Source organism: Mastomys coucha, unplaced genomic scaffold, assembly GCF_008632895.1.
Source record: "Mastomys coucha isolate ucsf_1 unplaced genomic scaffold, UCSF_Mcou_1 pScaffold8, whole genome shotgun sequence".
NCBI classification, from domain to species: domain Eukaryota; kingdom Metazoa; phylum Chordata; class Mammalia; order Rodentia; family Muridae; genus Mastomys; species Mastomys coucha.
In genome coordinates this window covers 54675011-54700911 of record NW_022196914.1, presented here as the reverse complement: position 1 = coordinate 54700911, position 25901 = coordinate 54675011, and the positions used below count along the sequence as shown (strand labels likewise).

The 25901-nt window shown below is 43.0% G+C and overlaps 1 protein-coding gene across 2 annotated transcripts in view; it reads left to right on the top strand.

The window, feature by feature from the left end:
* Positions 1 to 25901, top strand: part of Scamp1 (secretory carrier membrane protein 1) — a 76750-nt gene that overhangs the window by 21964 nt on the left and 28885 nt on the right. Inside the window, exon 2 of one of the 2 annotated variants that reach the window (XM_031359846.1) lies at positions 12330 to 12407. In XM_031359846.1, the coding sequence (XP_031215706.1) occupies positions 12330 to 12407 (78 nt within the window). Of the gene's footprint in view, positions 1 to 12329; positions 12408 to 18997; positions 19181 to 25901 lie in introns of those variants that run through there. The other variant, XM_031359847.1, reaches the window with a different exon arrangement.

Sequence of the window (25901 nt, the reverse complement as noted above, 5' to 3'; positions counted from 1 at the left end):
ACACATAGGGTGGCTCCCAACAGTCGAACTCCAGTTCCAGGGGTCTGATGCCCTCTTCAGGCCTCTGTAGGCACCAGGCCACAGGTGGTGCACATACAAACAGGCCAGCACACCATATAGTAATAATATCAACAACAACAATAACAATAATAAAAATAGCCTCTGATGGGGATAGGAAGGGGGGACACTAAGATGCTACCTGATCCCCGCATACTACATGCCCTCCCTGAGTCAGTACAAGCCATGGTCAGTGAACTAGATGTTTAGAAAACATCTAGTAGAGCTGCCTTAATTCAAGATGAGACTGATGGCTGCCTCTCTTTTCCTCCCCTCCCACCACCTTCCACTTTCCCTTCCACTCTAAGGCTGAGTTAGTTCTGAACTAACTACAGACTGTGTGAGAGTTGTCATTGCTCACCAGTTAGAGAGGCGGAAGGCTGCGTATCCTCCTTCCTTTTTTCTCTAATGAGTCATTGGCAATTTTATCTAACTGTTATTCCCCCAGACTCCTATCTGCTGCTCTCTGCTCCCTTTCTGGTCAGGTGAAGATGTTTTTATTAATTTTTAATTATGTGTGTATGTGAGTGCCTGAGTGTGGGCAGGTACCTCTGGAGCTTGGGTCCCCTGCAGCTGGAGTTGTGCAAGTGCTTATGAGTGGGTGCTGGGAACTGAGCTCAAGTTCTCTGGAAAGCAGTTTGTGCTCTTAACCATGGAACTCTTTCTCTAGCCCTATGAAAATATTAAAAACAAAAAGTTCTCTTCACATCCAGTTGTAAAGATTGTGTTGTTTTGGTTGTGTAGAAGATTTATTTATATGTACATGTATGGGTGCTTTCGTGTCTGCAAGTGCCCTTGTGCATACCTTGTGCCCAGGGAGCCTGGAAGAGAGCATTGGATCCTCTGGAATTGGAGTTAAGATAGTGTGGTTGTGAGCTGTCATGTGGGCACTGTGAACCAAACCTGGGTGAGCAGCCAATTCTCTTAGCCATGGAGCCATCTCTTGTACCCCTTTCCCATGGTGACTTTGTTATGAGAGCATCTCTCCTTTTGACTGGCATCAGCTTTTGCTGTTCCTTATTTATTGACAATATCTGTGGCTTCTATTTGGTCTCCCTAAGAAATAGGATCTAGTTGGATTGGTGAACAGTTATCCAATCTAGACTCTTCTGTTGGGCCTCCCAAGTGCCCTCCCTTCTAGTTGTAAAGATTGTTTCCTTTGACAGGGAAGAGACTGCCTCCTCCTTCCTCGTGTTCTAAGGTAATAGGATCACACACCAAGGTTGACAAAGAATTACTGCTCGTAGTTTCCCTCAGAGGTGGTTGTAGGTGATTTGGTCAATTTACCTAAGATGTGCTATATTTTATTAAAATGTCAGTAAAGAAGGGGAGAGCTTTTATTTTGTTATCCTTGTTGGTGATGATAGCTGTGGTTGTCACTGAGTATTTTTCATTGCAAGCGTTGTATTAGCATGGAGCAACATGTGAGTGATATGATTCCTTTTACTGATGAAAACCCAAGGGACAGTTGAAGTAGGATGTGTTTGGTTCCTTGTTCCTATCTTCTAAATGGAATCTAAACAGTCAGTGAGTAGCATGACATGCCAGGTCTACAGTGGGGCAAAGTGATGATCAGATCTCCTTAGGTGATGTGAGAAAGGACTCTGAGCTAGTCATTGTTATGAACAGGTCTGGATTCCTTCAGTAGTGCTCTTGTCTGCTTGGGATCAGTACCCAAGTTTGAAGTGGTAACAGGTTTCATGTTAGAGACACATAATTCATGAGTCACATAAGTCATGATGGTGTGAGGCAAGAAGAGTGCATGGCTCTGTTAGCCAGGTGGGTTGTCTGCTGAGTCAGCCTCCACTCTGACAATTGAAGGGGAAGTACTCTGTTAGACTAGTCTTCCGGTGGTACAGGACACTAAGAAATACCAAACCATGCCTGTTTTAGGAAAAGTGAAAGCTTTGGACAGTGGGAGGGATTCTTTTTTTTTTTTAAAGATTTATTTTATTTATTTTATGTGTATGAGTACACTGTAGCTGTACAGATGGCTGTGAGCTATCATGTGTGTGGCTGCTGGGAATTGAACTCAGGACCTCTGCCGGCCCCACTCACTCTGGTCTGCTTGCTCTGGTGTAATTCACTGTAGCTGTCTCAGACAGCACCAGAAGAGAGGTCAGATCTCTTTACCGGTGGTTGTGAGCCACCATGTGGTTGCTGGGATCCGAACTCAGGACCTTTGGAAGAGCAGTCAGTGCTCTTACCCGCTGAGCCATCTCGCCAGCCCAAGTGGAAGGGATTCTAATAGTGGAATAAGCACCCTAGCTGAGTATTGAAAATACAATGAAGGTACACTGTCCTGAGAGTAAAGACTCTGAGATTTAAAACATCAAAAAGCTAATTATATTAGATGTAAAATTCATTGACTGGCAGAAATTCTTGTTTTCATATTGCATCTTGGTTTTTGTTTTTTTTTTGTTTTTTGTTTTTTTTCGAGACAGGGTTTCTCTGAGTAGCCCTGGCTGTCCTGGAACTCACTCTGTAGACCAGGCTGGCCTTGAACTCAGAAATCCACCTGCCTGTGCCTCCCAAGTGCTGGGATTAAAGGCATGCGCCACTACTGCCCGGCAAAGTTGTTTTTAAATACAGGGTTTCATTGTGTGGCTGTGGATGACTTGAACTAGCTGTGTTAACCAGGTGGGCCTCGAACTCAGAGACCATCTACTTTGGGAATGCTGGGATGAAAGGCATGCTCTACTATGCCCACCATCTGTTCTTGATTCAGCTTCTGAGAAGGCTGTGTGGGCATTGGGAGTCATATAAGCAGGTGCTGGCTACACAGCAGCAGTAAAAGATTGTTATGTAAAGCTTCAGATTTATCAAGATCTCCACACTGCTGACAGTGATTATAGTTGAAGTTGGACAACATGGTAGTACATACCCGTAATCAGTCCTGGAACTCAGGCATCTGAGGGCAAGAGGCCTCAAACCTAAAGTCTGAGGGCAGCTTAGGTTGGTACTTAGTGCATGTCTGAGGAAACAAACAAAATTTTGGAACAAGTATAAAACTAACCTAACAAGTCGTATGGTAATTCAGAGCTGTGAGTTCTTTATCTTTTAAAATTGAGTCTCTGCTCACAGGCTGCTGCTCTGTCAGCAATACTACATTAGGGAAGGCTCCCAAGAGACTGGGTGAGTGTGCCTGAGACAGTAACTTTGTCCTGGATTGTTGTAGAAGGAATGTGTACAGTTTGATTTCAGTAACTGAAGGTAGATGAATGGAAGGGTGCTTTTACCTGAGTCTCTTTAGTATAAATTGTTTGTTTATTTATATGCTTGATTTTTCTTTTTAAGAGTGTTAGGTGAATTTTGGAGTAGTTGAAAAAACTGAGTGTGTACATTTGAAAACTCAGAGTTGGATGCCATTGTGCATCAGAGAAACACTGGTGGCAGAAATGCTGGGTAAGAATGCCCAGGCACAGCGTGGTGGTTCAGGCCTGTATCCCTGTAGCCCGCGCAGTTGTCTCGCCGGGAAGAAGACACGCGGACACTAGGTTCCTTCTGCAGCAACTGTTTATTTGTCTCCATCCATAGAAAAAAGGGGTCGAGCCCAAAATCTGCACTGCTTATATACACCACAGTGGGGCGTATCTGCCCACAGCGTGGCGTGTCTGCTCATGATTGGCTGTTCGCTCATTACCCTACGTAACGGCCCGGGATGGGCCGTGACATGGTGTCCTTTTCACTCCATGCACATGCGCAAACAGTTGTCCACTAGGAGTTAACAGCGGAAGTAGGCGCCATCTTGCCATGGCGAATGCCTCTCAAGATTCACGGCTCCCCACATATCCCAGCCCATCTCAGGATGCAGAGCCAGGCTAACCTGTTTAGTGAGTTGTAGGCTAGCTAGGGCTACCCAATGAAAGCCTGGCTCCAAACAGGGTATTCATCTTTTTGAGGCACATTTTGCCTTTGTCCTTTTGTTTTTCAACTGACTTTGTTACTTGAATACTTTGTAAGTATTTCATGCCTCCAAAATCAAAGCTATGAAGGTCTGTGCAGTGAGGTCTGGATTCTGAGCCTAGGATGCTGAGGGTCCCTTCCTCCTCCTATAAGGGCATCACTGATACTAGTTTTTGGGCTATTTTCCTTAAAAATATACATAGTCATTTTTCTCTTCTTTCTCAGAGTCAACATTTTCTGTAGACTCTTCTTTTTTCACCCATGCCCAGCAGTCTGGTTAGCCCTTCATACAACTTCAAAATTGTATGTGACCCAGCTGGCCATACTTGATCCTGTCCATGGACCATCTGCTATGGATGGACCATCTAGCCTTTTGCTATCATGACTAATACTCAGCTAGTATATCCGTGGGCTGGGTTCTTAGAAGTGCAGCTGTGGCTTGGAGGATAAATGTAGATGTAACTCGATATCATTCTGCACTGGGTACAATTTCTATTCCTATTAACCAGGTCTGAGAACCCCTGATTCCTTTGTGGGTTGCTGGAGTGTCAGACTTAGGGAGTGTTTCTGGCTGAGAGAGAAGTGGTTGCTATGTCAATATACTTTTAATTAGTCTTCTCTGGTGGATGGGACTAATATCTTTTCATCTCCATTTTGAGTGATCTTCATAGTTTTACTCTTCTAAGGAAGTGTTTTTGGTTATTACTGTTGAATAATTCCTTTTAGTGTTTCTGTTTAGGAATTACAATACTTAGGGAAGAAAGCATCACCAGGCATGTCTGGTGAAGCGCAAACCCAGAAGACTTGCTGCGTTTTCCTCTTTACTTTTGAGAAGAGTTTCTTAGCACTTAAGCTATACAAAACAATGAGCTGTTCCGGCTTTTTCATACATACACCCCAGTTTTCTGTGCTCTCCTTTGTCTGCCCGCCCCTTCCTGCTGGTCCTTCTCAGCTGTCCTTCTTGCCACGCGTATTCCCGTATTCCCGTATTCCGGTATTCCGTTGCCTCTCCTGTAATCTCTTTCCCATCTCCTGGTCCCCTTTCTAGTTTCATAAGTTTCTAGTTTTATGTATATATGGGGATAGAAGTATATGTGTGTGTAAAGTTAAATCTAGATTTCGTATATGAGAGAAACAGGTATTTCTCTGTGTCTTACTTATTTTGCTTAACACGGTGATATCTGTCTTGGTCTGTTTTCTTGTGAATGTAATTTTATTTTTCTTTATGGCTGAATATAACTTTACACTTTCTCTGTCCTTTCACTTGTTGATGGGTGTGTAGGTTAGTTTGTCATTGTGAGTTGTATAGCTATAAAAGTGAACCTGCAGATACATCTGTGGCATGTTGACTCAGAGTCCTCTATATATCTGGGTGTTGTGGGGCTGGCTGGGCTGGCTGTTTTCTGTTCTTTTGAGGGACCTGCACACAGATTTCTGTAGGGTCTGTGCCAGTTTGCATTCTTACCAGCCGCAAATGAGGGTTCCTCTTTCCTGTCATCCTTGTCAGCATTTATTGTCCTTTGGTTTTTGTAATGGTGGCCTTGGTGGCTGGGGAGCAAGGAACTCCGCAGCTGTTTCAATTTGCATTTCCCTGGTGGTGAGGATGCTGAGACTTTAAGATACTTCTTGGCCATTTGTACTCCTTCTTTAAATAGCTGTATACAGTTCATTGAGGTCCCATTTATTGATTGGATGATGGGGGGTATTTAATTTTTGTTTTAATCCCATCTGATGTAGGTAGCAAAGGTTTCCTAATGGGGTAAATCTATCCATTCTGGTAGAGGTTCCCCTGGCTGTGTAAAGCCCTTTTATTTTATGAAATCCCTCGTCAGCTCTGCTAATTAATATCTTTTTCAGAGATACCTTGCCCGTGCTTGCATCTTGAAGTGTTTTACATGTGTTTCCCTCCAGGTTCAAAGTTTCAGGTCTCACGATAATTTCTTTAATCCATTTTGAATTGATTTGAACTGGATTAGAGGGCAAGGTTCGGAGGCCATTCAGTTAATTTCTCAGTGCAGCAGCCCTTGGTGAAGCGGCTGTCTTTTCCCAGTGTATGCTGCTGAAAGGCACCGTTGTCAAAAATTAGGTGGCCACAGCAGTGTGGGCTTCTTCTCGGAACCTCCGTTGCACAGTTGGTGTATATGTCTCTTTTGTGAACTCCATACCTTTTGTTACTGTAGTATAATTTGAGGTCACAAATTGTAATATCTCCAACATTGCTTTTTCTGCTTAGGATTCTTGTGCTGCTTGTGGCTTTCTGTGCTTCCTTATGACTTTAAAGATTGGTTTTTCAGTTCTGTGAATGTCATGGAATTTTAATGGAGATTGCATTGACTATATACATAATTTTTGATAGTGCACTTTTACATGGAATTCAGCATGGAGGAGACACAGCATGGAGGTCTGCCCAGCTGTCCTCGTCAGTCTCCTCTTTCTTTTGGAGACCTTTTGCTTCCTTGCTGAGGCTCATTCCTAGGTGGTTTATGGTTTTGAAGCCGTTGCTAATGAGATTTTTTTAGGATTATTTGCTTAGTTTTCACACCAGAAACTGTTTCTGGTCATAGAACAGCTATGATTCTTGTATTTTGTTGCATTGCTAGAAGTATTTATCAGGTTTAAGACTCTAGTGCAGCCCTGCAGCCCTTGTTTTATAAGTTTTATTATTATTTATGGGTGTGGGACTATGCACATGCCTGGACTGTGTTGTGCATGTGGAGGTCAAAGGATATTTCGGTTTTCTCCTACCTTTGTGTGATTTCCAGGGATCAAACACAGGCTGCTGAGTGCCTTTATCCACTGAGCCATTTCATCCACCTGGATCTATCTGTTTTTAATGGAATCAGGCCTCCTCTGCATGCGAGTTTGTCATTGAGAGGGACGCAGTCACAGGGTTGCTGGTTTATGTGATGGACTCATTCCTGTGTTCCTTTGTTCATCCATTCCTCTCGAGATTGGTCCCCCTTGTGAAGACTGACTTTGCCTTCTGGGCATAGCATTGTCTATACACAGTGGTAGCTTGGTTGTCACAAGTTGCTTCATTTTGTACTGTCTTGAAATGTCCTTGTCTCTCCATCAGTTTTTAAAAAGTAGCTTGGCTATGGAAAACCATCTTGATTGGTGTTTGTTTACTTTTGGAGTGAAGCACATGCCCCATGCTTCTGTGGTTATTTGGGTTGCTCATCAAGATCTGATGTGTTTGCCTTTGTCAATGTGTTGATGATTTCCCCTTAAAGCTTATTTTGTTTTGTTTTGTTTTCTTTTCTTTTTAGATGCTGGGGACTGAACCAGTGTTGTGCATAGTAGGCAAGGGCCCTCGCACTGAGCTGCACCCTAAACCCCTTTTCCTCTTTTCCCTATTGCTTCTTTGCTTTGTAGTTTTAACTTCCTGACTGTGAAATGACTGTAGGCATTCTTTTCTAGTGCTGTCTGTTTGGACACTCAACACTCTTGTGTTTGGGAGCCCATTCCCTCCTCTAAATATGGTAAAGTTTTGGGGATGATTTCTTGGGATAGACTTGACTTTAGTTCATCTCCTCGGTTCTTGGGTGTGGTTTCTCAAGTGTTCCCAGAGTTCCTGGAGGTTTTTTCCATGGTACATATTCTTTATCATTGCCTTAAGCTTGTCCCCTGTGCCAATGATATTTATTCTTGTGTGTTTGCTTGTTGGTGGTGCTTCTGTGATGTTTCTTACTGTCTGATGGACTCTTATTTCCAGCATTTCTAACTTGCTTCTTTTTCAGAATCTGTTTTCTTGCTGGAAAGCCCCTCCCTGATTTTTTAATTGATGGCTCTTTTTATTACCTTACTTCCATACTCAGACCCTGGGTCATTGATACTTTTAAAAATAAGACCCTGAGCTCTTTAAAAAAACAAAACAAAACCCCTAAATTGCATGTACATGTATGTGTCTGTGAGGTGATTGGTATGTGCACACGTGTGCGGGTGCATGCCCATGGAAGTCCGAGGCATCAGTTCCTCCTAGTGCTGGAGTACAGGCAGCTGTGAGCCACATGACATCCACACTGAGAACAGAGCTCAGACCCTTAGGAAGGGTGGCGTACATTCTTAACTGCTGAGATATCTCTCCAGCCATAGTCTGAACTCTTTTTCTGGCATTTTATCTGTCTCAGTATCTTTGGTTTTAGTATTGTTATGAACTTGTGATGGTGTTATAGTGGCTTATTAATTATTATTATTACTTGGTATATACTTGTTTGGCTTTGTGTATTTTGAAGGGTGGTTGTATTCCCATTTTGTTTGTTTTATGGGAGTCTTCCCTGTTGAGAGCCGTCCTTGCTTGGGTATATTCCCTGCTACTGTCTGGAGTGGGACCTACTGCAGTATCAGTAATGGTTTGACAGCAGCCCTGCTGTGGAGATCAGTGCCTCACTGATACTCCTGCTCCCAGCTCTCTTTCTGTCCTTTGTCCTCTCCTACAGGATGGGGTGGTGTCCTGAGGTTAGTCATGGCAGGTGCACCCACACTTCCCTCTGTTCTACCTGTCCCTCCAGCTTCCTTTTCTTTTTCCTTCTCCCCTCTCTTCCTTCCTCTTGGCCCTTCCTTCCCCTTCCCTGTCTTCCTCCTTCCCCTTTCCTGGTCTCATTTCCTCTTGCCTCCTCCCTTTCTCTTCTTCCTCTTCCCTTCCTTCTCTTTCCCTTTCTCCCTCATCTTTTTCCTTTGCTTCACTTCCCCTCTCCTATCCTTCCTTTCCTCCCCTTCATCCCCCATTCCCCCCTTCCTCCCTTCCCACTTTTACTTTCCTATCTCTTCTTTACCTTATAGAGGCTACCCTTGTGTAGCCCAGGTTAGCCCTGAACTCTGGATTTTCCTGTCTCAGCTTCCTGAATTCTAAATTATAGGCAAGTTCCACCATACCTGGCTGGCCAAAAGACCTAGTTCTTTTTAGATTGTTGTTGTTGTTCACGACAGGACCTCACTATGTAACCCCCTCAGGCCTGGAATTAACTATGTAGACCAGGCTGGTCTTGAACTCAGAGATCTTCCTGCCTCTGGATCCTCAGTGCTGCGATCAAAGGCATGTACCACTACTCTTCTTAATTAAATGCCCACCCAATTCATAATTAAAATAGGCAGTCATCATATTTTGGGGGGGGAAACACCTGTGTGAAAGATACACATGCACACACACACACACACACACACACACACACACACACACACACCAATATAATCAGTGCTGATAATGATGAATACTGAGAGCTAGAGAGCACTAGGCTTGCCTTGATCCTTGCTCCTGGCTGTCTGTTTTCCCGTATAGTGTTGGGATGAGTCAGTCGTGCCCAGGAGACGAGCAGCCAGGCTCATCCTTTCTGCTAGCTGTGCAGCGTCTGCAGTAGCAGGTCCTTTTCTGAGGGAGAGGCTTTGCCAAGTTGAGGTGACTGTGAGAGTTGGCAAGGCTGGACAGATAGGCCGGGGCTGGGCTAATGCTCAAAAGCCTTATATATTTTATCTGAGGAATTTTTTTTGCCATTCTAAAAAACTATGGTTGAGACAGCTAGCTTTCTGTTCAAGACAGCTCTCTCTACTAGTAAAATTCTAAAAGTTCTCTCCATAGTTCATGGATTTTCTGACCAAAGTCAGAAAAGGTACTACAAAAAATTCAAGCTAGAAATCCTGTTTAGAAAAAAATTCTAAAACTAATTCTTGCATTTTCCAATCAAAATCAGAAAGCCAGAAAAAAATTCTAAAAAAGCTATGTTTGTTCTTCAGACAGCCTTCTCTGGATAGCTGCTAGAAAACATTCTAAAAGAGCTGTGTTTGCTCTCTGTAATTCTTGGAATTTCCAACCCAGGTGAGAAATCCTATTTTAAAAAAATTCTAGGGCAGGGTGGTGGTGGCGCACACCTATAATCCCAGCACATGGGAGGCAGAGGCAGGCAGATTTCTGAGTTTGAGGTCAGCCTGGTCTACAGAGTGAGTTCCAGAACAGCCAGGACTACACAGAGAAACCCTGTCTTGAAAAAACAAAAATAAAATAAAATAAAAAATTCTAAAAGAGCTTTATTCCCTTCCCATGGACTTTCGACTAAAATAAAAAATCCTGTTTAAAAAGAAATTCTTTTTTTTTTTTTAAGAATTATTTTTATTTCATTTTTATGTGTATGAGTACACTGTAGCTGTACAGATGACTGTTTTCAATCATGTGTGTGGCTGCTGTTGATCTCAGGACCTCTGCTCAGGCTCGCTCCGGCCCCGCTAGCTCTGGCCCGCTAGCTCTGGCCCGCTAGCTCTGGCCCGCTCGCTCCGGCCTGCTTGCTCTGGCGTAATTTTCTGCAGCTGTCCTCAGAAGCACCAGAAGAGGGCATCCGATCTCATTGTGGGTGGTTGTGAGCCACCATGTGGTTGCTGGGATCCGAACTCAGGACCTTCGGAAGAGCAGTCAGTGCTCTTACCCACTGAGCCATCTCGCCAGCCCTAAAAAGAAATTCTTAAAGAGATCTCTAGACTGTTCAGCTCTCGCTAGAAAAAAATTCTACAAAAAGAACTGCTATCATTTTCTGCTGGCTCATCTCATGCAGACCAAAAGCCCAGTTTTTATTTATGTATCAACTCCAGGTTCCCTCTGGACCATCTCACAAATTGCATTCTACAACCTTAGCTCCTTGACTGTTAAAAACAAACAAAAAGGACAATAAGTACATTTTTTTTTTAACATTGCAAAAAAATTTCAGAGATCTGCTCTTTTTGTAACCACACTTGGACCTTACATTCAGGAATCCACCTGCCTTTATAAGCACAAACAAAAAAACTCAGCTGGGGCAGTCACCACTCCCTAAGTCTTTTTTGTAGCCCGCGCAGTCTTCTTGCCAGCAAGAAGACACAAGGACACTAGGTTCCTTCTGCAGCAACGTTTATTGTCTCCATCCATAGGGAAAAAAGGAAAAAAGGGTCGAGCCCAAAATCCGCACTGCTTATATACACAACAGTGCGGCGTGTCCGCCCACAGCGTGGCGTGTCTGCCCATGATTGGCTGTTCGCTCATTACCCTATGTAACGCCCCAGAATGGGCCGTGACTTTTCACTCTATGCACATGCGCAAACAGTTCTCTACGCACATGCGCAAACAGTTGTTTACTAGGAGTTGACAGCTGAAGTAGGCGCCATCTTGCCATGGCGAATGTCTCTCCAGCTTCACTGCTCCCTACATTTTTCTCTCTTTCCTGAGCATCTTTCTGACAAGCTGGCTCACAGTGCAGCTGCCTCCGTTCCTCCAGATCTGTGAAGATCCTTATACAATTCATATTTCATCCTTATATTCTTGCATAGTTGCAAAATTATATATTTTCAGACTCATGTTTTTAGAGTTCTTTCCCACAGCCTTAAGGGCTGTCCTAAAGATCCCAGCCTTTACCATTTTGCTGAGACATTAGCCATACCTTTTCCTCCTGGCCTCATGCTATCTCTGATAATCATGGAGTCTTTAACCTTAATAGAAAAAACATTCCTCAGAGAGAGACATAAAAATAATGTATATTATTATTCAAACAAGCCTTACCCCTCAGCAGCCATTGATACTCATGTCATTTTACTCTTACCAAGACCATGCTATACTCAGCAATGTATACATGTGTGTGTATACATCTCTCTCCATATACTCATACTACCTGCATGCATACATGTGTGTGTGTATGTATATATATATATGTATATATATATACATACACATATACATATATATATATACATACACACACATATATATGTATATATATATACATACACACACACATACACATAGCAATAGTAATTAAAGTAATTAAAGTAATTAAAGAAGACATGATTTGGGAGGTAGAACATAGGAGGGTGTAGAGGAAGGGGGTGGGAGTGATATAGATAATTACTCATGTGTGAAATTCTCAAAATAGTAAGACAAGACATCACAAAAATAAAAAGGAGACCATGAAGCCAGATACGAAGCCAGCATTCAGGAGGCTGAGACATTAGGACCACCAAGGGTTCAAAACCAGCCTGGGCTAAAGAGTGAGACCCTGTGTCATAACGGGGTGAGGGTATGAACTTTATGTTGATCTTACAAATGGTGGGTTTAACCAAAACGTCCTAGGCAGTCAGCATCACACAGCAAGTGGGTGGGCCTACTTCAACTTTATAGACAGACTAGCAGCTGACTTGCGGCTAACTCATGTTTTATTTGTTTTTCTTTGAGGGTGTGAGGGCTGTGGGTTTAAATATTACCTTTGTTGAAATGTTGGATACATCTGGCAGTACTTTCAGTGTGCTTTGTTTTGCTGAGACCAAAGGTTCAGATAAAGCAAATAGTATGTAAATATCAAAATTGTGTCTTAATTATAACTCATATTTTTTTTCTCTTTCAATTCTTTTCCCAGGACCCATCTGTCACACAGGTGACAAGAAATGTGCCACCGGGACTTGATGAATATAATCCTTTCTCCGACTCTAGAACGGTAACATTATTTATGTTTTGCACTTATTTAAATGTTCCTTGTTTGTTTGTTTGTTTGAGACAGGGTTTCTCTGTGTAGCCCTGGCTGTCCTGGACCTCATTCTGTAAACCAGGTTGGCCTTGAACTCAGAGATTCCCTGCCTCTGCCTCCCAAGTGCTGGGATTAAAGGCATGCACTACCACTGCCTGGCTTCTTTAAATGTTTAAATGGAAATAGGGCGTATTTTACTTATGTTGTTTTCAGCTGATGGATTAAGTGAATGTAAAACAAGCTGTGTGAATGTGTTATCTAGAATTCTGCAAGTTAGGGTGTTTTTCTTTTATGGGAAGGACATTGGAGGGAACTGGAAATTACCATGATGGTTCTAGGGAAGTTCCTGAGATTTCATTTCCTCTTCCATTCTATAAAGTGCTAGCCCTGTGTTGGACCTCCTCGTAGTACTTGAAGCATTGGGAGGTGGGAGTGTGCCTCTTGATGCTGGTGCTGCTTTTTGTAGGAATGTGGGCGATGCTTTCTTACGATGGGTTCTGCCGGTGACATTTGTGTGCTTGTCATTCGAGTCACCTGCTGCTGTAGCAGTTTCCTTCTGGAAGTCTACTTGCTCTAGGAAAAAACTTTCTTCCTTTCAAAATTCAGTATTGCATAAGGGTATGAGAAGAACTCCCCTGATGGGTGCCTTCTCTGTGCTCATTAGGGTTTAAAGGACCATGTTCTGCCACGCATTAAGGTTATAACCGGTTTTAGTTAGGGCTTTTTGTTAGAACCTTTTTGGTAATTTTATTTCATCAAGATTTTAGAATGTTTGAAGTAGCTTTCTCCTCAAATAATCCTGTCTTCTGAAGTTTTGTCGATATCTTAGATAATTGTATGCACCAGGTCCCTAGTTATAAACATTTGTGACTCTGAAAATGTTAGTTACCCCATGGATACTTGAGATATATATATATATATATATATATATATATATATATATATATATATGGATTTTTATCACCCTATAATGATCCTTAACTGGTGATCACCTCTTCTGGTGAATATTTTTCATAGTGTAGAAGATTATTCTGAAAGATAATGTAGAATTTCCTTGGGGGTTTCTTCAGTGTTTATTTTATTGACTCCTTAGTTCTATAGGAGCTTGTACAAAGTTGTAATTAAAAACATAAATGTATTTGGTCCTTGTCCTCAGTTCTGGGTATATAAATCGTAAAACTTTTGGAATTTGATGTATGTTAATGAGGTAGCTTTGTGTCCCTAGGTGCTTCAGGAGGTGTGTGTGTGTGTGTGTGTGTGTGTGTGTGTGTGTGTGTGTACCATGAGCCTGGTGCCCATGGAAGCTGGACAGATGCATCAGATTACTAGAAACTTAAAAAATGTCCTACAGGCTTGTCTATAGCCTGATCTTATGGAGTCATTTTCTTGAGGCTCCTTCTTCTCATAAGACTTTAGCTTATGTCCAGTTGACATAGAGCTACCCAGCACACACCATGTTCCCTTTAGAGACAGATGGCTAAAGAGTAGAAATTCTGGCCTTTGGAAAGTTTGTCACCTAAATGGAATTTAAAAAACTCCACATACATACAAAGAGGATATATACGGGACAAGTGAAACATAAAAAGGTAAATTACAGTCCCAGATGTTGAGTCTCTATAGTCCCAGAAAGGCTTTTTGGAAGAGCATCTAGCTAGATTCTAGTGAGAGTGTCTAAAACTAAGCTGCTGTGGCTCTCTGAGTACTACATCAGTGCCAGGAACATGATTGTTGTCAAAGAGCCCTGTGAAGCTTGTGTTGCGTTTTTATTTAAGATATGTTTTATTTCATGTGTATGGGTGTTTTGCCTGCACGTATACAATGTGCTTGCAGTGCTGGTGGAGGTCAGAGAAGGGCCTTGGATCCCCTGGGAGTTTGTTGATAGGTGTGAACTGTTCGTTGGGTGCTGGAAACCAAATCTAGGTCCTTTGCAAGGGCCGCAGGTGCCCTTACTGAGCTCTCTCCAGCCCCCTAAGATTCCTTGACTAATTGAATTAAATGATGTGTTTGACTTTTATCCAAACACTCTTTAGTTGATTGGTGTATTCATATTTGTTTTAGAAGGTATTTGTGACATGGAAGCTTCTAGATTGTTGCATAAGGATGTGGTGAGTTACTTTAGGTCAAGCAGGCAGATTCTACAGCAGGATGGCTGAGTGTATAATCTTGCTGAGATTTAAAAAGTTCACATTATTTTATTAAAAGTAGGTTTCTCAGAGTTAGGAAGCTGGCTTAGCTTTTAGGAACACAGCTGCTTTTACAGAAGACTTGGACTCTGTTCCCAGTACCTGCATGGTATCGAACAACCATCTGTAACTCAAGTTCTCAGGAATCTGATCCTCCTTCCAGTTTCCATGGACACCAGGCTCATAGAATACACACACACACACACACACACACACACACACACACACCAATCATACACGTAGAAAATAAATTTTAAAGATTTCCATCAAGGTGTGGTGGTACTTGCCTTTAATACCAACACTCAGAAAGCAGAGGCTAGTGGGTCTTTGTGAGTTCAAGGCCAGCCTGTCCATGTGGGCAGTGCAGACCAGCTAGTGATACATAATGAGACCCTGTTCTGTGAAACCCAGTTCCAATAGATACATCTACAAGACAACTCCCACACCTAAGGCTCAGGGAACATTTCAGAAGAGGGAGTGGAAAGATTATAAGATCAGGAATTTGCAGTGAAATTGTGTCTTCTATTAATGTGAGAAGCTACACCCAAATAGTCTCACCAACATGACTGCTTAAACAAGGACAGCAACAGTAGACATGCAGAGTGGACAGTAGGAAGCCAGGAGGTCTCAACCCTGGACAAAGACCTACAGGCAACTAAGGAGTGCTCAGAGTCGGGTAGTCTCCCACAAAGAAGAGCACTCCAACTGGTTACCCAACACCAGATGGTCAGCCCTGAAAACATACATAAGTGTAACATTATACAGACGAAGGAGGTTGTATTTAGGACTATATATGTATTTACATACATATATATGCATGTGACAGCAAGTAATGAAAAAAGAGGCTGCCTTAGAGTTACTTTACTGAGATGAAACATCATGATTGAAGCAACTCGGGGAGGAAAGGATTTATTTGGCTTACATGTCCTCATTCCTGTTCATCACTGAAGAAAGTTGGGACAGGAACTCAGAGCTGGAACTCTACAGGGGCCATGGAGGAGTGCTGCTTACTGACTTGCTCCCTGTCGTAGTTAGGGCTTTATTGCTGTGAAGAGACACCATGACCAAGGCAACTCTTTTTTTTTTTTTAATTAATTTATTATTATAATTAAGTTCACTGTAGCTGTCCTCAGACGTACCTGAAGAGGGCATCAGATCTGATTACAGGTGGTTGTGAGCCACCATGTGGTTGCTGGGATTTGAACTCAGGACCTTTGGAAGAGCAGTCAGTGCTCTTGAAAGGAAAATTAAGTTTGAGGCCTGTACTTGCTAATAAGAAAATTACAAGCCTGAGAAAAACACAGTAGATCAGGCCCGAGCATGTCCAAATAGGCCTAAACAAAAGCAAGCAAGCTGTTAGACATCCCGGGAACTAACAGGCCAAAAAGAGATAAACCATAAAAATAAGAGAAAACATGCAAGGACATGTCTGGGCAGACGACCCAACTGAGTAATGGGCCATCTGGTCCTCTTAGATATGGTTTGAGGTCAGCCAGATGCTCTGTTGACTTAGATTAGCACCAGCCTTAAGAATTCCCACTCTGATCTGCACGTACTATAGCTGATATTTGAACTAGCCAATCATGTATAGCTACGCCAATTCCAGTTCCCCCAGACCTTTTTCCTATATAAACCCCTAACCCCTGAGCCTCGGGGTCAATTCTTCTGTCTCCTGTGTGAGACACGTGTCGACCCGGAGCTCTGATATTAAACTGCCTCGTGTGTTTGCATCAAGACGGTCTCTCGTGTTTCTGTGGGTGCACGTTTTCCCGAGACTCGAGCGTGTGTGTGTGTGTGTGTGTGTGTGTGTGTGTGTGTGTGTGTCTCCCTACGGGGGTCTTTCACTCTTACCTTCTGAGCCATCTTACCAGCCCCCAAGGCAACTCTTATAAAAGGAAACTTTTAATTGGGACTGGCTTACAGGTTCAGTGCTTTAGTCCAATATCACCGTGGTGGGAAGCATGGCAGCTTGCAGGCAGACATGGTGCTAGAGATCGAGATGAGAGTTTTACATCTTGATCCCCAGGCATCAGAAGGGGGCTGTATGCCACACTGGACAAAGTTTGAGCAGAGGAGACCTCAAAGCTTGCCACCACAGGGGCATACTTCCTCCAACATGGCCACAACTCCTAATATACCACTCCCTTTGGGCCCAGCAGTCAGACATGAATTTATGGGGCCACACCTATTCAAACCACCAAATTTGCTATGGCTTGCTCAGTTTGCTTATAGAACCCAGGACTACCAACCCAAGGATGGTACTACCCACAGTGGGCTTGGGCCCTTGAACATCAGTTATTTATTGAGAAAATTCTCTTCAGAGTTGCCTACAACCTCATCTTGTAGAGTCATCCCCTCATCTCTCTCTCTCTCTCTCTCTCTCTCTCTCTCTTTTTCCTCTCTCTCTTTCTCTCTCTCTCTCTCTATCTATCTATTATATTTTTGGTTATTTGAGACAGGGTTTCTTTGTATAGTCCTGGTACTCACTCTGTAGACTTGGCTAGTCTTGAACTCACAGAGATCCACCAGCCTCCTGAGTTCTGGGATTAAAGGTGTGTACCACCACCTTCTAGGCTGAAGTAGTTTTCTTAATTGAGACTTCCTCCTCTCTGATGACTTTAATTTCTGTAAATTTGTCATAAGCCAGCATTTTGGCCATGACTTTGAAAGAGATCAAGGAAGAATATATGGGAGGATTTGGAGGGAGGAACAGAAGGGGAAATGTTGTAATTATAATCTCAAAAGATTTACGATATGTAATCTTTTTTTTTTTTGAAAGAAAACTTCAGGTAGTTAAATACTATAGAATGAAAAGTTGAATACTTTTATAATTTTTTACTCAACCCTTATAAATTCAAGAGTTTTCACAAGAAGCCATATAGTGTAGACAAAGTATCTGCTGATGTGGGGAACTCTGAGCACTTGAAGTAGACCTGGGCTGTAAATATAGCCAGCCACCTTGAGTTATGATGTTGAGCATAAGGTGCCTTTTTATTATGGAGATCATGAACATATACAGCATATGCTAAGGAGGTTCTCTGGTCTACCTTCTGAGTTGCTAGAGCAATGATTTGATCCTTGAGAACTGATCAGGAACACTTCCCTTTAACCAGGTAATGGTTTACGTTATCTTAGGGTGCTCATGCCTCAGATAGGCTTTCTTCTGATATATATTAAAAGTTAAAGACTGGGGACATATGGGGCTGTAATACCATGCTACGGATAGAAGTCCTTAGAGACACTTGGGGCCTCACTTGCTGCCATGTTTCTGTTCCTTGCAGAGGGTTGGTCTGCCTTCTTTTCTGCTTTGTTCCTTGTACCATGTGCAGTTTCTCTCACAGATCTGTACCTTCCAGTAGGAAGAACCATGAGAAAGAGATTGCCAGGTGGTCACCTCTAACCGTAAGGGACATAAATAACTGGCTTGTCTAAGAAAGAACTGCCTGTAACATCCACCACACAGGCCATGCAGTAGATGGAGGGCCTGAAGACCTGCATTGTAGCCCAGCTCTGACTGCTCATTAGTGGGTAACTTCAGGCACTAAGTTCAGGGTAACCTTTGGGTTTTATTCATGTCTCACACAGAGGTAGGGAGGAAAGCACTGAGTTAAATAGTTTCTCCTGTGCAGGATGAAGAAGCTCTTAGCTGCAGGACTGACTGTGATTGTGTAGAGCAGTTCTTGTTTCTAACACTGTGAATTCCCTCTCTCCATTTTAACACCTATTTGCCTCTTGCTGTGCATATCCTTTCTCTCCAAAGCTCCCTGGCCTGCTATTCTGGGAGCTCATTACCATTCTCTAGAGCCAGTCTTTGTTTCTGTCTGCTTTAATGACACTGTGCCTCTGTTCTCTTCGTGTCCTAGTGGCTAGAAGTACAAATGTTCCTGGGCTCAGATAGCTTTCCTATATCTAATCAGTGGCCACATCCTCACACCCTGACACACCTGTCAGTCCTTTCAACTGAAACCAAGCTGTCCTAGTTCAGAAACCTGCAGAACGGCAGGCACAGTGGTGGCCTTCCAGAGATGCAAGGCCTCCTTTCTGTCTTTTTATACTGTTAGAGAATTATTTTCTTAGAGATCAGTTGAACTTATCTACTTTCCTTAGAAGTGATTATATATTCTATACTTAGCAGTTTGACACGTGAGGCCAGCTGACTAGAACTTAGCTGTCTCGTATTTTGGCTTATAGAAAAACTGAGGAGGAAGTCTAGTGTGTTCCAGACTACCCATGTAGGCTTGCCTCAGTCCTAGTCTAGTGTGCTGTTTGCTTTAGCCAAAGCCATCTAGCACCCTATAAACCAAACCTCACTAACTTGGCCTTCCTTCCATTGTGATGGAGTCAAGAAACTGTGTGATCATAATGCCTGGGTTTCCTTGGTTATCCTCAGTGGGTCAAGGCAGCCATCTACACAGTTTTTCTATTACTTGACAAACTATCACAAACTCATGCCAACTCAAAAGTGACATGAAGCAAGAAGCGTATTCCACAGTTACTGTGGGTCAGACGCCTGGGCTCAAAAGAACTGACTCCTTTAGTCAGTCTAAAGCTGTGTTGCAGGTATTGTCCATGTTGAATTTTTTTAAAGATTTATTTTTAATTATATGTCTGTGTGTAGGTATGTGTATATGAGTGCAGGTGCCCTCAGATGCCAGAGGAGGGTATCAGGTCCTTTTGAGCTGGAGTTATAGGCTATTGTGAGCTGCCATGTGAGTGCTAGGAACCGACTTTTGAAGAGCAGTATTCTTAACTGCTTAGCCATCTCTGCAGCCTCCTGTGCTCTGTTCTTATCTGGGGTTTGACTAGGGAAGAATCTCTGCCAGGCCTTTTGAGGTTTCTGACCAAGATCAAACACACTCTGTATATGACAGTCTCAGCAGTTTTCAGGCGTTAGTTGCTGCCTTCCACTGGGGCACAGATCTCCCCTGCAGTTCCCAGGGGATACATGGGTCTCCCAACATGACCATTCTGTCTATCCTATGGAGCCTCTTAGTCCAGTTTGCTAAGGTGAATTCTTAAAGAGTGTAGTAGAATCAAGAGGGTGGCAGCCTGTCACTGTTACTGTACTTCAGTATTTTGTTGGTTTGAAGCATGTTAAAAGCCCTGAAATGATTTCAGGAGGAGGATTCTATTTCAAAGATGTGAACACCATGGGGAGAATCAGGAGAGTTCACTTTAGAGCCGAGTGCCACACTGGGAATTAGATAGTATGTTAGGACTATGGCTGCGTCCCTCCTGTCTGTTCACCTCAGTTTTGAAAAGGGTCAAAGTGTTGGAGCCTCTAGGACACCTCCCCCTGCCTGCCTTTAACACCACCTGCCTGAGTCTGCCAGGACCATTGTTATCCTGTCAGTGTTCAGGAAACAGGACTCCAGGGCTGAGTCTCCTCTGCTGCTGTTTAATCCACAGTGTCTGTGTAGCCTTCAGTCTGCCTCTCTTGTATGTGTAGCTCTTTGAACTCTGTCCAGTCCTACAGGAGTCAGTGTCTTCAAGCCTTTCATTCTCTTTGAGTGCCTCCTCTTTGTGCTGTGGAAACGCCATACTGTGAGGGTAATGTGCTATACTCTGTGCAAGTTTGGCCAAATGCCTTGTGCTGGGTAGTTTATAGACAACAGAAATTGATGGCTCACAGTTCTGGGGGCTGGAGATTCCAAGGTGCATATGCGGGCAGATTCAGTAGCTGATGATGGTCTCTTTCCTGGGGCCTCTGTGGTAGTAGAAGAGCCTGCATGCTGTTTCTTGCTATGCCAGCATGTGGTAGAAAAGACCAGCTCCCCACCCCCACGCCTTCTTTAAGGGGCACTGATTGGATTTATAGATGTTTCTTCCTAACAACCACATCACCTAAATATCTCATCTACTAAAGTTATTGATTGAGGATTAGGTTTCAACATAGAACTTTAGGGGTGACAAGTCATTCAGACTATAGAATTCTGCTGCTTCTGTAGCCTTTTCAAAAAAGTAGTTGACTTTTCTCTCACAGTTTTAAACCAGGCACGAAAGAGATTATTTCCCACGATTCTGAAAATTCCCCACTTTTGTATCTCATTAGATTTTAATTAGGAGCCAGCAGCTACTGTCACTGACTCTGGAACATGTCTTTGATATTTTTGTATCTTGACTCACCAGAACAATCAGGGTTTCTAACCCATCCCTATTTTGTTGTTTCTGATCATTTTTCCAAACTCGTATGTCTCGTTTCCTTGACCCTTTACATTGACTTATACAGCTCTTTCTGTTGTCCTATTCCAGACTTCTTTATTATAGTCACCTTCTGTCTCATAGTTATGTAGTTTTAAAGTTTTGTCTGTCCATTTATTTGGTAGGAGGAACTCAATGTAGGGCTTGAACAGGTTAGGCATGTACTCTACCATTGAGCTGTATCCAGCGCCATGAAGTTGGGTTGCTCTCCTCTCCCCCAAGACAGGTCTCACCATGTAGCCCTGGCTGGCCTGGAACTCACTATGTAGACCAGCCTGGCCTGAGTTCAAACTCACAGAGATCTTGCCTGCCTCTGCCTCCTGAATGCTGGGATTAAATGTATATGCCACTGATAATAGGATTATTTTAAAGGCAAATAAAAGTGATTTATTTTAAACCAAATAATAAATAACAATGGCCCAGAAACATGGATTTAAATTACCCCAAATGACATGTTATATATGCAGGAGATTACATGAACTTTTACAGTCATAGACCTGGGTAAGTTATAAACTAGCTGTTACTAATGTTCCTTCCCTGGGGGAGAGTGAACCTTTATTCCTCCAGGTCCCAATGACAAACCTTCCGTTCTAGTCTCCCCAGTCTGTATACCCTCTCTTCCCACCCCACAGGGCTCCTCTGCCACATGCAGTTAGAGTACAACTGCATACAGACAGTGAAGGGAATGGCTGGAATATCAATCAGATGGGACCTAATGTCCATTTACCACCCCTTCCATGAGGGAATGTCAGTAATCCACAATACTGGTTGTGACGGACTCCTGTGTGGCTAAGGCAGTGTCACTGGGAGGATAGCTCCTTACAATGGCGTATTTATACAGAACAGGCAGCCCTGGAGCAGGGCTTTGGACTCTTGTGTAGGATATCAGTTTTACCCAACGGCTCCCTTAGCTTTAGGATTTCTTCCTCTGTGGCTGAAGTTCATGTGTTTTGTCACTCCTCTTGTTGGCACATCTTCCAAGGCCTCTGGGACCTCCAATGTGTCAGTCCTACTGTTAAGTTAGCTCTCGGGTTCCCTTTACTTCATGTTCCCTCCTCTCATTAAATTCTGAATTGTCTTGAGGCTGCATTCTAGGCAGTGATTAGAAACTGCCCCCATTTCCTCTACTTTGATAGAACCCCCAGCTCACAGTCCCCAGTAAGAAAAAGGAGTTGGCTGGGCAGGTGGTGGTGCAAGCCTTTAATCCCAGCACAGGCAGAGGCAGGTGTATCTCTGAGTTTGAGGCCAAACTGGTCTACAAATCAAGTCCAGTCAGCCAGGGCTATACAGTGAAACCCTGTCTCTCACAAGTTTTATATTTTTTTCTTATTTTTTCTTAAGATTTTATTTGTGTGTGTGTGTGTTGTGTGCATTATGTCTTTTCATAGCTTGATGGCTTATTTCTTTTTAGCACTGCATAGCATTCTATCTTGGGTCTACTCTGTTTATGGATCCAATCACCTACTAAAGGAAGAGTGCTTACTTCCAGTACCCTACTGTGATGAAATAAAGGTGCTAAAAATATTTGTGTAGGGCCGGGTGTGGTGGCGCACGCCTTTAATCCCAGCACTTGGGAGGCAGAGGCAGGTGGATTTCTGAGTTCGAGGCCAGCCTGGTCTACAGAGTGAGTTCCAGGACAGCCAGGGCTATACAGAGTAACCCTGTCTCGAAAAACCAAAAAAAAAAAAAAAAAGAAAAAAAAATCTGTGTAGGTTTTACTGTAAGCATAAGTTTTCAGCTCATTTGAGTATCAGGGAGTGTGATTGCTAGATCATACAGTAACTATGTTTAATTTAATTTTTTTAGTGTGTATATTTAAGTATTATAATATGATTTAATAAAATATACATAGGTGGTGAATTTACATTACTGTCTTACTATTCATACAAATGTTATTTTTGGTAGCGGCTACAAGCTGCTCAGCGTGCACTTCCTGTGCAGTTCGACTCCATCACCTGTGGGCTTCGAGCTGCACGTCACAGCAGGAGACTTGCCTGTCTTATAAATATGTATTCTCTGGCCTTCATCTGCCCCTTTCCTGCCCCAGTTCCTCCTTATCTTCTGTAATCACCAGCTTGTACTCTCTGTGAACCTTCTTTTTAGCTCTCACATGCGAATGAGATCATGCAGTAGTTTTCTTCCTGTGTCTAGTTTACTTCACTCAGCATGATGTGCGCTGGGCTCATTCGCATGGCACATGGCAAGGTCTCATTGTTGTTGACAGCCAAATAATTGTAACCTGCCCCTTCTTCATCCGTTCATGTGCTTCTGCGTTCCCGCTTAGCACTGGGGTGAACTCTGCTTGGGCAGACAACACATGGGCACTAGTCTGGGTTTCTCCCTGTGCTGCAGCCATTGCTGTTGGGCTTGTGGGAAGCACCATGCACTCCTCAGGGCTGGGAGAACGCAGCCTAAGATGGAATCCCCAGCTCCAGTGAGAAATGATGCAGGCTGAGGCCGAGGCTGGTGTTCCCTAGCCCAGGAAGGGAGCCGTGCAGTTCTTGATGAGAGACAGTCCTTGCTTGTCCAAGCTGTTTATTCATTGTTCATTGTGAGAAACGGGTGCATACAACTTACACAGGGTGGACCAGCGACTAAAATCCTTTTGCAAAAAAGAATGTCTGGGAAGGGAAGCTTATTGGCTAAACCCTTGGGGCTGGCCCATCTAGGTTCCTCATTGGCATAGAGATATCTGTGCTACATGACACTAATGGTCACGAAATTCATGTGAGGTGCTGTGATCATGAGCTCTGGACAGGAACAGGATGGGAGCAGCTAAAATGCCTACTGCTGTTAGATATGAGAATACTGGGGTTCTGAATCCATTCAACCTTCCTAGTTTTTGTCTGGTGACACAGTTCTACTTGCCCCAGATTCGTGCTGTTGTTAGTAATGTTATGCAGGGCATGGGGTGCAGAGACTGTGCAATGGTTGTATTCCCGCTGGTTACACTTGAAGAGGGATTGCCAACTCATACAGTAGCTCTGGCATCTTTTCAAGGTGTATTATTTACTTAACAAAGATAATTGTATGTGTCTACTAGATACAGTGTCAAGTTTTGATCTACACAGACCTTGTATAGAGATGAACTCAGCCATTGCTAATTCTGTGTTGCATTCCTTCGGGAGCATCTGTGTTCCTTTCCATAATGGATGCATCATTGCATCCACACCAGCTGTGGAGATGATCCCCTTTTGTCTGTCTGAGTTTTTGATAATAGTTATCCTGGCAGTTATAAAGGGGCATCTTCCTGTGGTTGTCATCTGCATTTTTCAACAAGTGTTTCTGGGGAAAGTGTTTCCACAAGGAACAGATTAAAAACACGAGCTATCTCACACCACAGACGACATCTTACATCAACTCAAGATGCTCAAAGCACTCAGACAAGATGTTGAATCTTTCCGTATACCTGGTGATCACTTACTTGTTTTTTGGTGAAATGCCTATTCAGGTCTTTTATTTACTTTTAAACTAGGCTGTTTGTTTCCCTACCAAGTTACAACATTTGGATATTAACTTCTTATCATATAGTATAATGCAAGTATGTCTTTCCTCATCTGCAGCTGCGATTCCATCTTGGTTGTTATTAGCTTGATATAGACCCATGTATTTAATTTTGCCTTTTGGCCTGAGCTTTTGCTGTGGTGTATGGACAGTCGTTGCCAAGGCCCCTGCCAGGAGCTTCCTCTGTGCTGTCTGCTAGTTGTGTGATTTCTGACTTCTTGTCTGAGTGCTTTGAGCATCTTGAGTTGATGTAAGATGTTGTCTGTGGTGTGAGATAGCTCGTGTTTTTAATCTGTTCCTTGTGGAAACACTTTCCCCAGAACACACTTGTTGAACAAGCAGTCTTTCCCCCACTTTCTTTCAGTGGCCTTTCCAGAAACCCATTGAGGGTGGTGGAATGACTCAGCAGATAAGGGACTCTCTTGCTTGTTTGCTTGGATTTGAGTGGCAGGATCCATATGTAGAGAGAAGTGCACAGCAACTTGTCTGTTGATGTCCACCCTCATCTCTCTCATACCAGCTTGACCGTGCATACTTAGACTTATTTTTGTCCTATCTTCCTTTTCTGCCCTCTTTGTACATTTGTGTGACAGTCATGCCATTTTCATTTCTATAGCTTTATAATTTAACTTCAAGTCAAGAAATATGATGGTGCCAAATTTTTCATAACTTATTGACTATTGAGGGATTTTATAGTTATGTATGAAGGTTAGGATTTTTTCCCCTACTTCTGTGAAGAATGTCAATGGAATTTTATAGGGCTTACATTGGATTATGTACTGCTTTGGATAGAATGAACACTTTAGCAATATTATTATGACCCATGACCATGCCCATTCTTTCATTTATGTCTTCTTCCATTTTTTTTTTAAATCAGTGTTTTGTAGTGTTAGTTTTTTGCCATTTTAACAAATACCCGAGATGCTTTGTGTACAGGGTAAGCTTTTCATTGTTTCAGAGGATCCAGCTGTAAATGGTTGAGTCTTGCTTTGGTCCTGTGGCAAGGCAGTGTATCATGCTGGGACCTTGGGATGGAGCAAAGCCACTCACCTCACAGCTGGAGAGTGACATTTGTACCCATTGGCTTTCAAGTGCTCCCTCCCTGTCCCCCCCACCTCTGCCACTACCGCAGCAAATAACTTAAATAGTTCCCACAAAGCCGTACCTTCACCTTTTAAAGTCAGTTTATTCCTAGATGTTTTATTTTCTTAATTCTATTATAAATGGAAACATTTCTTGATTTCTTTTCCAGTTAGGTTATACAAATGGTACTGGCTTTGTTGGTATTGAACACACAATCTTACTGTGTTCATCTCCTGGTTCTAATATTTGTATAGTGGTTTCAACATATAGAATCTTGCTATGTGTATAAAGAGGTAATTTTACATTTGTGATTTGTCCCTTCCTCCCTTTCCTCTTCCCTCCATCCACTTCCTCTCATGTCCAGTGGCTTTCTTATACCTCTAGTACTAAGCTAAACAGAAACAGCAGGAGTTAGGCCTCCTTGTCCTGTACTGGGCTTTGATGGGGAAGCTGTTGGCTTTCCCTGTGGAGGCTGTGGAGGCTTTGAGGGTAG